We start from the raw sequence: 12,197 nt of genomic DNA on the forward strand, positions 1-12,197 counted from the left end.
TTCTTATTAGTTATCCATTTTGTACATATTAGCGTATAGATGTCAATCCCAATCTCCCAGTTCATCCCAACCCCCCACCCCTGCCACTTTCCCCCCTTGGCGTCCATACGTTTGTTCGCTACGTCTGAAGCATCGTCCAGTTTTCAAACACAGTTGGGTAAATCCATTTACCCCACGGGAACTACCTGTGTGTGTTGGAAGGTAGTAGTGAAAGACTACGATCCTCTGCGGTAGTGATGCCCTCAATGCGGAAGCCTTCCCTCTTCACATGAAGCGTGTGAATAACAGGAAGGGACAGAGTCCCCTTCATTATTTCCTCCACTATTGGTGTTTTCATAGGATTTTTAATGCCTGATTTCAATTTTACAACAACAATACCAATATTCATTCTGAAAGGTAATCTTATCTTCCAAGTAGCAGATATTAACAACTTCCAACATGATCTCTAGGAACAATTTGAAGTTCTTTTTTTTTTGGCCACACAGCTTGCAAGATATTATTTCCCCGACCAGAGATCGAACCCGTGCCCCCTGCAATGGAAGCGCAGAGTCATAACCACTGGCCTGCCAGGGAAGTCCCTAATTTGCAGTTCTGAACCATGCTTTGGAAAAACATTTCCAGCAGTCTGTGCAGGATTTATGCCTATTCCATTATGGGTAATAATTGCAGTTATTGGATGTTGCAGGAACTTTAAATTCTTCTGTTGCGAACTTTAAGACTGCTGTGAAAGGTGTACTTTTGGTAACACAGAGTACTTTGTGGGGCAGCTGAGAGTCTGACGTCAGAGTGATCTTAAAGAAAACCTTTGACATGGCAGAGCCAGTCCAGAGACCCCACCGATTCTACCGGCTAGCCCCACGTCCTCTGAAGTGCAGCCTGGCCCAGTCTCCTCCTTTTTAGATATGGCAAGTAAGAGTGCCTACCTCAGAGGGTGGCTGTATGGATTCAGGGGCTCTGCTACTCCTTGGCTGTGTGATCTTGGACAAGTCACTTAACCTCTCTGTGCCTCATCTTCTTCACCTGTGGAATGAGGACAATCATAGCAGGTTGGTGTGAAGGTGAACAGAATTAATCTACAAGGCAAGACCTGACATAGGGCCTGTCTTGGGTAAGAACTCAGGAATGCCAGCCCCAGCTGACGCTGTGCAAAAGTGCTTGGCACAGGGCCAGCCCAAATGCTATGTGATGAGTGCAATCATCCCTGTTTTTTTTTAATTAATTAATTTATTTATTGGCTGCCTTGGGTCTTCGTTGATGCACGTGGGTTTTCTCTAGTTGCAGCGGGCGGGGGCTAACTTCATTGCGCTGCCCGGGCTTATCGCGGTGGCTTCTCTTGTTGCGGAGCACGGGTTCTAGGCGCGGGGGCCTCAGTAGTTGTGGCATGTGGGTTCAGTAGTTGTGGCTCGTGGACTCTAGAGCGCAGGCTCAGTAGTTGTGGCACACGGGTTTAGTTGCTCTGTGGCTCGTGGGATCTTCCCAGACCAGGGCTCGAACCCATAGTCCCCTGCATTGGCAGGCGGATTCTTAACCACTGTGCCACGAGAGAAGTCCCCATCCCTGTTTTATAGATGAGGAAATAGGTGCTCAGAAAATCATGGCTTGCCCCAGGTGACATGGAAAGGAAATGTCAAGACCAGGATTTGAATGCAGATCTACCTGGCTCCAATTCCCTCCCACCCCCCACCCCACATACACACACAGTGTTTACCATGTGCCACTCTGTTCTAAGCCTTTTACGGGGATTACTCATTAATCCCCACATCAGCCTCACAAAGTAGGTTACACATGTGAGTCCATTTCTACAGATCAGGAACGTGAGGACCAGAGAGGTTAGTTCCTGGCTCAGGGGTCACACAGCCAACAAATGACAGAGCAGGGATTTGCACCTAGGTCATCTGGCTCCAGTCCCTGCACTGCTTCGTAGTAAGCTTGTGGCAGTTCCAGAACCAATGTCCCGTGTCCTGAGGTCAGAACAATGGGGGACAAGGACTCAGCTGCCGCCTTCTACCCTGTTCCCTAGAAATACCTGGAGAAGTTAGAGCGTGAGTTTGAGTCTTATTTTCCATCAGTCAGTCAACAACCATTGTCCCGAGTGCCTTCTCTGTGTTCGGGCTGTGCTGGGTAGCACTGGGCACACAGCAGGGACTGAGACTGCCTTGGCTCTGTCTTCCCTCCTGGGTCTTACAGTCCTGCATGGGAGACAGAGAAGTGATGACCCAGGATGGGCATGGCTGGAACATGGGAGCCCAGGAGGTTGCAGGAGTCCAGGAAAGGCGTTTCCTCCAGCCTCGGGGTGGTCTGAGAGAGCCTCCGGCAGGAGGGAGCATCTGCATGGAAGCTCGGAGAACAGGGGAGTAGAGAGCCGCGCGGGAATCTGGTGCCTGGTCTACGGACCAACAGCGCCCTCTTCTGGAAGTATCCTTTAGTGCAGCGACCGGTGTACTGCCAGGGTTTGGCAAAGCTCGCCTTGAACCAAATTCGATGATGCTAGAATCCTGTGCGCCCAGCTTTGGCCAATTTATGTTTCTAGGACTTGATTCATTGAGTCAGTCACTCAACAAATATTTATTGAGCACCTAATTGGCGCCAGGTTGTTCTAATGCTAAAGATACCTATTTATTGAGCATCTAATTTGCGCCAGGTTGTTCTAATGCTAAAGATACCGTGCTGACAATACAGAGCCCTGCCCTCAGGGAGCTGGCATTCTAGTGGGGGAGAACCAATAATGTAACACCATAAAATCAGTAGGTAATATTTGCTAAACGCTTCCGATCCATATATTAACGCATTCAATTCTTACAGCCTCGGCTTCCCTGGTGGCGCAGTGGTTAAGAATTCGCCTGCCAATGCAGGGGACACCGGTTCGAGCCCTGTTCCGCGAAGATCCCACAAGCCGCGGAGCAACTAAGCCCGCGGAGCAACTAAGCCACAACTACTGAAGCCCGCGCGCCTAGAGCCCGTGCTCCGCAACAAGAGAAGCCACTGCAATGAGAAGCCCGCGCACTGGTAGTCCCCGCTCGCCGCAACTAGAGAAAGCCCGCGTGCAGCAACGAAGACTCAACACAGCCAGAAAAAATATTCTCACAGCCTTTGACTACCCCATTTTACAGTTTAGGGAAACGGAGACAGAGAGATTACTTGTCCAAGGCCTGCGCAGCTAGTAAGTACTGAAATCGGATGTGAACTCAGAGCTCAATTTTTAGCCTCACCAATAATGTGATGTAAGACAACATAGTAATTATAATGTTACACGAAATAATTTTAGGTCCTGCAAAGTTTTGTGAGCAAAATCAAGGAGAGAAATGAGGTTGTGTTTTGCTGGGAAGGTGTAATTTAGAAGAGACAGGCAAGGGAGGCCTCTCGGAGTAAGCGGCCTTTGAAAAGGGACCAGACAAACGTCGAGATCTGTGTGGAGAGATGTCCAAGCAGGGCGCACAGCCAAGGCAAAGAGCCGGCGGCTGGCACTGCAAGAAGGCCGTCCGTCTGGGATCCAAAGTTTCCAAGATTCTAGTTTCGCTGAGACTCTGGTTTCCAGGCCTCCTGCGCACTGGAATCATCTCAGATTCGACGTGCCCTAGAGGCTACCGGCTACGCGCACGCGAAGTTCTGCGGTTGCTTAGGGCCGGGGCCGCAGCGCTTAACTTTCCCCGGGCTGTGGGCGGGGCCTGTCTCACCTGTGGGGGCGGGGCTCCGGGCCGCCCCACCCCCTCCGGAGGACCCGCCCGCGGCCCGAGACTCGCTGCGCAGCTGGAAGCGGCGAGGCGTGCGCGGCGGGCGGGCGCAGCGCGGCGAAGCAGGACCGGGAGCTGTCTGCGGTCAGGTGGGCGCCGGGAATGCGGGGTGGGAGTCCCAGGAGCTGCGAGGATGGAGGCGAGGGCGGAGGGTGTGGGCTGGGCCTGGCGCACCCCTGGGCCCTCTGGCCTGGAGACGGGGACGGGCCTTGGGGCCCCTGGACGCCCCCTGTCCCACCCTGGGGCTCCCTGGGGTCTGGAGGCCCGGCTGGGGCCGCGCCTCCTCCGCCGGGCTCAGGTAAACAGGAGCGAGGACGGGGCGGGGCCTGGGGGCGGGAGGGGGCCCTTGTGACGGCCTGGCAGCGGGCGGGCACGCGAGCGGTGAAACCGGGGTGCGCGGGGCTGGACGGGCCGGCCAGGGGTAAGTTGTGTGGTTTGCGGGGCTGGCCAGGATGGGGGTCTCCCGCCTGCGAGTGTATGTTTGTGTGGAGATGGTGCGTGCGTGTGCATGAGAGATGGTGTACGAAGCTCAGGTGTGTGTGATGGTGTCAGGCTGTGGGTACAAGTGGGTACAGGTGGGTACAGGAGATGGCCTGTCCGTGTAAGCCTGCGAGGGCACAGAGGGACTGCTTGAATGATGTGAAACTGTTTCAGTGATGTGAAAATGTGGGCGACCTCTGATTGTGTGTCTGTAATGCTGTGTGTGTGTGTGTTTGGGTGTTTGGCAGGGAGTTGAACTGTTTATAGGGTTAGGTGTGTCACCAAGAAATTGTGTGGCCGTGGTTGTCTCTCTGCCTGTAAGACTGGGGGGGTGACAAGGAGGTGGGCACTATGGGTTCAGGATGGATGCGTGGAGTGTGACTGTGAACATCGTTGTCAGCTGCGCGGTTGTGCGCACGGGGCTCAGCTGGTGAAGGGGAGTTTGCTGTTTGGAGGCCGGCGTGAGTGTGGGAGCCGGCGTGTGTCGAGGAAACAGCCCGAGTGATGTGTGGCTGTGCGTGTCGCTCTGTTACTGTGCGGAGGTTGCGTCTGGAACATTCGGCTCAGCTGTCTGAGATTGTGCGCGATGTCGTGGGAGGTTGTATACGTCTGCAAACTTTCGTGAATGATGGTCATGGTGGTCGGGATGACTCAATGAACGGGTGTGGTTGTGAGTTTGACTTGCGTGTGGGGTGTAAGACTACATATGGTGTGATATACATACACACACTTATATACTACATACACAGAGAGATTGATATATGTACAGACACGTATATACATAGAGAGAGAGAGAGAGATGGATGGCGATGGAGAGGCTGCAGTATATAAAATCCGCAGGATTACACACCTGCCCTTACTCTGTGCCTGAATGGATGTGATTGGGAGCATGTGCACAGGTGCTAAAAGTTCTGGGCTGTTCAGGGGAACACAGTGGCTTGAGTGAAGTAAGCCTGAGAGACTGTGCGCGGAAAGCATGGGACTACCTGTGTCTCTACAGCTGTCTGTGCCATGGGCACCCGCTTGGACGGTGTAAGAGCCTGGCCTCAGGGGTCATTCGCGCGTCCGCGTGTGAAGCTCTATAGTGTGTCTGTGTGCGAATCCCTGGCTGGCCAGGTGGGGAGGAAGGAAGGAAATGGGGAGGATGGTGACGGGTCCGCCGTGAATCCTGGGAGCATGGAGGAGGCGCTGGGCATAGGATGGAGCGCTAGGTGCTGGCAGGACTTGGGGGGTGTAGGAGAGGGCACGTGTCATGGGCATAAAAGTTCAAGGAGGCAGTCCCAATGGAAGTGGTTTGGGATTTGGTTATCTTTTTGCAGGTGAGGGGGGCTGAGGGAGGAGACAGTTTGTGTGTTGGCTTTTATTTTGTTTTTACATTTTTATTGAAGTATAGTTGGTTTACAATGTTGTGTTAGTTTCAGGTATACAGCAAAGTGATTCCGTTGTATTTTATATATATATATATATTTCACAATCTTTTCCATTATAAGTTATTACAGTATATTGAGTATAGTTCCCTGTATACACAGCAGGTCCTTGTCGGTTATCGATTTTATATATGTATATGTTAATCCCAAACCCCTAACTTATCCCTCCCCTCCCCTTTTCCCCTTTGGTAACCGTAAATTTGTTTTCTATGTCTGGCTTTTATTTCTGAAAGGAAAGTATACCTGTGTGTTGAGTTGTACTTCGCAGAGGAGAGTGTGTATGTGTTATTTCTGAAAGAAGAATGTACTTGTGTGCGTGCCTTAGTGTGTTGCATTAGGTTGTATCAATATTTTGAAAGGAAAATGTGGATGTGCGTGAGGGTGTGCTGAGTTGTATTTTTAAGAGAAAGTGTGTGCGTGTCATTTCTGAGAGGACAATGTGTATTACGCTGTATTTCTGAGAGAGGTGTGTGTGTGTGTATGTATGTATGTGACGGCCCCAGAGGCATCGTCACCAGATGTGTCATTGACCTTGTCACCCATATACAACCCCATGAAGTCCCACATGTGAACCCCCCCATCCATTACCATCTGGGCCTCAGACCCTCAGCTGTCACATGGCCAATGTGACATCCATGGGCCACGCCTGCCACACGTTTGACCCAGCACGCCTTGGGCTGGCTGAGCATGTCTGCAGTGGAGGGTGGAGCCTGTTTCCTCTGGGTCTGTCAGGTCCTCGGGCTCCGGGAGCCACCACACGGGGCCCCCCTTCCTGACCTCCCCAGTCTAGAGGCCTCTGCTTCCAGCACCCCAGCCCCTTGGCCCTCTCCTCCTGCCCCACCCCACCCCCAGTGGTCTGACTGGTTCCCAACAAAAACACCCTAAGAATGAGCTCACAGAGAGGCTGCCGCCTCCACGCGTCCTGCCCCACACGCCCAGTGGGCGAGGGCACCTCTGGTCCCAAGGTCACACAGCCGGGAGTGCTGGGCCAGGGTACCCAGGGTCCTTGGGGTGGGCTGGGTGGGAGCCCTCGAGATGGCTGTTTGCCCTCCTTTGGTTAATCATACATAGTGAGGTTTTGGAGTTGCCCTCAGGGCGGGGCCCTGGGCCGAGGACAGGGAAGACTAGGTTTCCAGTTGCCCGCTGGCCAGGATGGGTGTGGGACAGGGTGCTGGCCGGAGTGAGGAGAGCACGGAGGCAGAGGGCTGGCCGGGATGGGCGGACAGGGAGAGGGTTGAGGGGACCTGTGGCGTAAATGGCGCAGAGGCAGAGGGGCTGACTTGCCTGGCCCTGGCAGTGACCCCCTGATCCCGGTCACCCCCAGAAGCAGCAATGTCCGTGAAGGTGGCGGCCCCGGGAAGCATGGGGCTGGGCCCAGAGCACCTGAGCCCTGAGGAGCTGGTGCAACAGACGCGACAAGTGGTACAGGGGCTGGAGGCCCTGCGGGCAGAGCACCGGGGCCTGGCCGGGCACCTGGCGGAGACCCTGGCAGGACAGGGCCCGGTGGCTGGCCTGGAACTGCTGGAAGAAAAGCAGGAGGTGGTGAGCCACTCACTGGAGGCCATCGAGCTGGGGCTGGGTGAGGCCCAGGTATGAGGGGGCCAACTCAACTATGGGGGATGTGGCTCAGCCCTGGGGGTTGCCCAGGGATGAGGGGGCCAGCTGTGCTGGAGGGGGCAGCCTGGGGAGAGCGGGGACTGGGGGAGCCAGGCCCGGGAGGGGGAGGCTCCAGTCCTGAGGTGGGATCCCTGGGCTGCATTGGGGATGGGGTCCTTGTGTGCGACAGGGACCCCTGAACCACGTGGGGTCCTTCCATGGAACTGTGGGTCCTGGGGAGACTTTGGGGTTGCATGGGTGGCATGTGAAGTATCCTGAGTGTAATTTGTGTGCCTGGGTGACATCAGAGGGGTCCCGGGGCAGGACTGGACTATGGCCCTGAGAGCCTTTGAGCATCCCTGGAGCCACAACGGAGGAGTCTCTGTATAATTCGGGGCACCCTGGAGAGAATGGGGTGCTCTGGCTTGATCTGAGGCCCTGGGCTGGGTCGGGGGTGAGAGGGACCAGGCCTCTGACTCGCCACCCCCGCCTCCCTGGCAGGTGCTGCTGGCCCTGTCGGCACATGTGGGCGCGCTGGAGGCTGAGAAGCAGCGGCTGCGAGCGCAGGCCCGGCGGCTGGCCCAGGAGAACGCATGGCTGCGGGAAGAGCTGGAGGAGACGCAGCAGCGGCTGCGGGCCAGCGAGGAGGCTGTGGCCCAGCTGGAGGAGGAGAAGAGCCACCTGCAGTTCCTGGGGCAGCTGCAGCAGTATGACCCGCCGGCGGAGAGCCAGGTGCTGCGGGACCCAGCGGGGCGGGGGCCATGATGTGCTGGGGACCCCGCACTCCTTAGATACCCCACAGCCCCCATCCCTCCGTGGTGCCCCCTAGTGCCCCAGACCCTCCAAAGAACCCCCTGGCCCTCTGCAGAGCCCCACAAATCCCAAACCCACTAGAACTTCCACCGAAGGCCCCCATCTGCTCCACAAAGCCCGAGGTTCCTCCCCAAGCCCTCAGGAGACCCCTGACCACCACCACCCCAAACCCTGGGATCCAGGCCCCCAGTCTCTGACTCAAACTCCCAAGCCTCATGACACCCACTTTCCTGTCCTCTCTGCAGCAGCCCGAGTCCCCCCATCAGCAGGACAGCCTGGCCTCCCTGTTCCCCGGTGAGGAGGAGGAGAGGAAAGGTGGGTGTGGGGAACTCAGCCAGGAGGATGAATGGCCCAGGCTGGGGGGGATCGCTGATTCGCTGGGCCCCCAAGGCCTCTGAGGGAGGATGGGGAAGGTCAGGGCCGGGTGTCAGGAGGATGAAGCAGGGGGCTGTGGGGGTGACAGCGGGCAGGTGACGCTGGAAGCTGCAAAAGCAGGCCTGCCACGGCCCCAGGAGCCAGGTGGCTCCCATGTTTCTGTCCTGCAGGCTAGGACACATCCCACAGGCCAGTAAGATGCCTGTGATTCCAATCTCAGACATCAGAACAGGGGCCCGTGGTCCCAGGGGCCAGCGAGGCAGCTGTACCTTTGGGGTGCATGTGTCCCCTCGTGTGGGGCTGGAGTAGGAGGCCTGCAGTGACTGGGTGCCTGGTACCCCCAGGTCCCGAGGCAGCGGGGGCCATCTCTGCTCAGCAGGGTGGCTACGAGATCCCGGCCCGCCTTCGGACCCTGCACAACCTCGTGCTCCAGTACACGGGGCAGGGCCGCTACGAGGTGGCTGCACCGCTGTGCCGCCAAGCCTTAGAGGATCTGGAGCGGAGCTCGGGCCACTGCCACCCTGACGTGGCCACCATGCTCAACATCCTGGCGCTGGTGTACCGGTGAGGGCTGCAGCCGCCACGGCTGGAGGGGGCAGGAAGCGGGGGGACCCTGGTGTCCTGCTCTGCCAGCATAGGGCACCGGGGTGGTGGTGGAGAGAAGGGGCAGAGCTCTGGGGAGGCCACTCACTGAGACCCAGGCAAAGAGGAGTCAGCATGGGCAAGAGAAACCACAGTGGAGTGGGGAAGAGACCTAGGGTGGCAGGGGCTTGGCAGCCAACTGGGAGTGTGGGGACCCCCAGAAGGGACCCCCAGAGGATGCCACCCATGCTTGGTCGTCAGGTCTCTGGGCCTGCGGGATTCAGCCCAGCCCGTGGCCCCTGCTACCCCAACCTGGCCAAACCCCCTCCACCCTCGGGCCACCCCACAGGGACCAGAACAAGTACAAAGAGGCCACAGACCTTCTCCACGACGCCCTGCAGATCCGGGAGCAGACACTGGGCCGGGAGCACCCCGCGGTGAGTGCAGGCCCAGGAGGGAGGGCTGCGGGCTGTGCCTTCCCACCCCTGACCCGCCTCTCGCGCCCTGCAGGTGGCCGCCACCCTCAACAACCTGGCCGTCCTCTACGGGAAGCGTGGGCGTTACCAGGAGGCGGAGCCCCTGTGCCAGCGCGCCCTGGAGATCCGTGAGAAGGTCCTGCCCCCACCCGGCTCCCACGGAGCCCCTGTCCTGAGTGGCTCTCACCCCTTGATCCTGATTTCAGCGCTTAATTCTGTGGACCTTGCATGACCCTGACTTGCTCCTGTGACCTCTGACCTTCCGTGCCCCTCCCATTTGACATCGTGAGCCTCCAATTTGAACCTAGAGCACCCAATCCCCTGACCCACCACCCTTGACATACCAATGACTTCTGTTTGGTCTTGACTTCTGACTCTCATAGGTCACCTCATGCCCCCACCCGGTCCCGACCTTCCAACCCCACGTGACCAGTACAGCCCCAGCCTTGATCTACCTATTTGACCCATAATCATGAGGTTTTGCACCACCATGACCTCTGACCCAACTACTCCCCAGTTTGACCAGGCAGTTCCTGCCCTCTGCCCCCAACCTCCTGTAGTTCTCCATCCACTTCAATCCTATAACCACCACCCACGACTCTCATTACGGCTGTTGGCATCACGTGGCCCGCCAACCCCGGCGGACCCCAGTGACTTGTGATCCCATGACTCCTAGGTCCTGGGCGCCAACCACCCGGACGTGGCCAAGCAGCTCAACAACCTGGCCCTGCTGTGTCAGAACCAGGGCAAGTTCGAGGAGGTGGAGCGGCACTACGGCCGGGCCCTGAGCATCTACAAGGCCCTAGGTGGGCCTCACGACCCCAACGTGGCCAAGACCAAGAACAACCTGGTGAGGGCGCCTTGGGGCGTGGGTGTCTTGGTCCCGGGGCCGCGGCACTGGGGAGCACCCATCGGCTGGAGGGTGGGATACCACCGAGGCCAGGGGCCCCACCTCTGCCCAGCCCTCGAGCTGTCCCGTGAGACTCGGCTTCCAAGCTGGGCCCTGACTGGTGAGGTTGCTCAGCACAGAGGACACAGAAGCATCAGGAAACAGGCAAGTTGGTGGCAGCCAGAGAACAGCTCCAGTCAAAGAGGAAGCCAGAGACGGGCTGGGAGCAGATGAGAGCGTTTATTGAGCTAAACCCCCTTCTTAGGACTTTGCCTGTACTATCCGTTTCTTCAAGAGCCCTATGAGGTAGGTGCTCCCGTTGCCCCATTTTGCAGGTGAGGAAACTGAGGCACAGAGAGGTGTGTCACTGGCTCAAGGTGGAGTGGGGAACAGATTCCTGCTCTGAGTCAGGAAGTCACCTACCCTATGGGAAGTAGGTGGGGTTGGGCTCCAAGCCCGCCCTGCTGTCGGCCAAGGCCTGGAGTGTGGGGTAAACCTGGGTTTCTTCCTGCGGGGGCTGGAAGGATGTGCCTGGGTGCAGTGCTGGGGCCTGGGAAGCTCCCAGGTTTGAGCCAAGATCACCCAGGCTATGCCCTCCCCACAGGCCTCAGCCTACCTGAAACAGAACAAGTACCAGGAGGCGGAGGAACTGTACAAAGAAATCCTCAGCAGGGAGGCCCTGCCTGCCCCTCTCGGTGAGCCCCCAGCCCCTCCCCTCTCCCCCAGGGGGCTCCTCAGCCTCCCCACCACAATGGCCCCATCTGTTCCCCAGGAGCCCCCAACACAGGCACAGCTGGTGACGCAAAACAGCAGGTGAGGACAGGCTCTGCCTCGGCTCCCAGGGTGGAGGTGGGTACTGGATGGAATGGGGGGGAGTGACCCGTGTCCCTGGCGCCCTCCCCAGACTTTTCGTCGGAGCAGCTCGTTCTCCAAGCTCCGAGAGTCCATCCGGCGGGGAAGTGAGAAGCTGGTCTCCCGGCTCCGAGGCGAGGGGGTGGTGGGGGCAGCCGGGTGAGTGTTGGGTCAGGTTGGTGGCCGAATCTGTAGCCCACCCCTCTCCCTGTCCTGCTCAAGAACCTTCCATGGCTCCCATCTCCCCTGCCACACATACAATCAAACCTGGCGCTGGAGTGGTCCCTCCCAGGGTGGGAGCCAGACACTCCTGGGCTCACTTGTGCCCCACCCACCAACCTTCCTTTGTAGGATGAAGAGGGCCATGTCACTCAACATGCTGAACGTGGATGGTTCCAGGGCTGCTGGGAACCAGGTGAGGGGGACACCCGGGTCCAGGGTGGAGTGAGGGGCCACACCGACAGGCCCAGAGGCAAGGGAAGGGTGGAAGTGGGCAGGCTGGCGGTGGAGTGAACGCCAGGATAGGGAGCATGGGTGGCTTTTACTTGGGTAGAGGTGGGGGAGCGGATGGACTGGAGTCAGGGTGGACGTGGGGACAGGAGGACGAGCAACGCGCCCGTCAGGATAGACGAGCTGGCAGCCAGGCTGCTGGGGAGTAACCTAGGGGCAGCTGCAGCAGAGCTGTGTCCGGCCCCTCACCCACCCCCTGTGCCTGTCCCCAGTTCCCCAGCCGGCACCTGGGCGAGGCCTCTCGGACCCTCAGCGCCAGCACCCAGGACCTGGGCCCCCGCTGAAGGCGACAGAACCACGGGCTGCGGCTTCTCAGGAGGAGCGGGAGAGGGAGGGGAGGAGGGGAGGGGAGTCCTTTCATCTCCCTGACTCGCTCCCACCCCTCGGGGGCACCCAGTGTCTTGGGCTTCCCCGCTGTCCTCTCCTCCTGTGATTAAAGGCTGTAGACTTGGCAGCCAGAACATCC

The 12,197-nt window shown here is 58.1% G+C and overlaps 1 protein-coding gene across 4 annotated transcripts; it reads left to right on the plus strand.

Moving 5' to 3' along the window:
• The first annotated feature begins 3,024 nt into the window (after positions 1–3,024).
• KLC3 (kinesin light chain 3) lies at positions 3,025–12,192 on the plus strand. Of its 4 annotated transcripts, none has more exons than XM_033430696.2 (13): positions 3,662–3,820; positions 6,963–7,228; positions 7,736–7,966; positions 8,293–8,362; positions 8,767–8,986; positions 9,354–9,441; positions 9,515–9,616; positions 10,157–10,330; positions 10,974–11,064; positions 11,142–11,182; positions 11,274–11,380; positions 11,573–11,636; positions 11,944–12,192. In XM_033430696.2, the coding sequence occupies exons 2-13, from the start codon at positions 6,971–6,973 to the stop codon at positions 12,013–12,015; spliced, it is 1,518 nt and encodes a 505-aa protein (XP_033286587.2). In that variant the 5' UTR covers positions 3,662–3,820; positions 6,963–6,970; the 3' UTR covers positions 12,016–12,192. The 4 variants fall into 4 exon arrangements, with proteins under 4 accessions (XP_033286588.2, XP_033286589.2, XP_033286587.2 ...); XM_004271173.3 differs by lacking the exon at positions 3,662–3,820 and adding an exon at positions 4,133–4,152; XM_033430698.2 differs by lacking the exons at positions 11,274–11,380; positions 11,573–11,636; positions 11,944–12,192 and having other exon boundaries at positions 3,035–3,820; positions 11,142–11,261.
• Positions 12,193–12,197: the final 5 nt, after the last annotated feature.

Source organism: Orcinus orca, chromosome 20 (assembly GCF_937001465.1).
Source record: "Orcinus orca chromosome 20, mOrcOrc1.1, whole genome shotgun sequence".
NCBI lineage: Eukaryota > Metazoa > Chordata > Mammalia > Artiodactyla > Delphinidae > Orcinus > Orcinus orca.

Coding starts and splice junctions, on each gene's coding strand:
- KLC3 (XM_033430697.2), top strand. CDS start 3,418: ATGTCCAAGCAGGGCGCACAGCCAAGGCAAAGAGCCGGCGGCTGGCAC. Junction 9,442..9,514: donor TGGGCCGGGAGCACCCCGCG/GTGAGTGCAGGC, acceptor CGCGCCCTGCAG/GTGGCCGCCACCCTCAACAA. Junction 9,617..10,156: donor CCCTGGAGATCCGTGAGAAG/GTCCTGCCCCCA, acceptor CATGACTCCTAG/GTCCTGGGCGCCAACCACCC.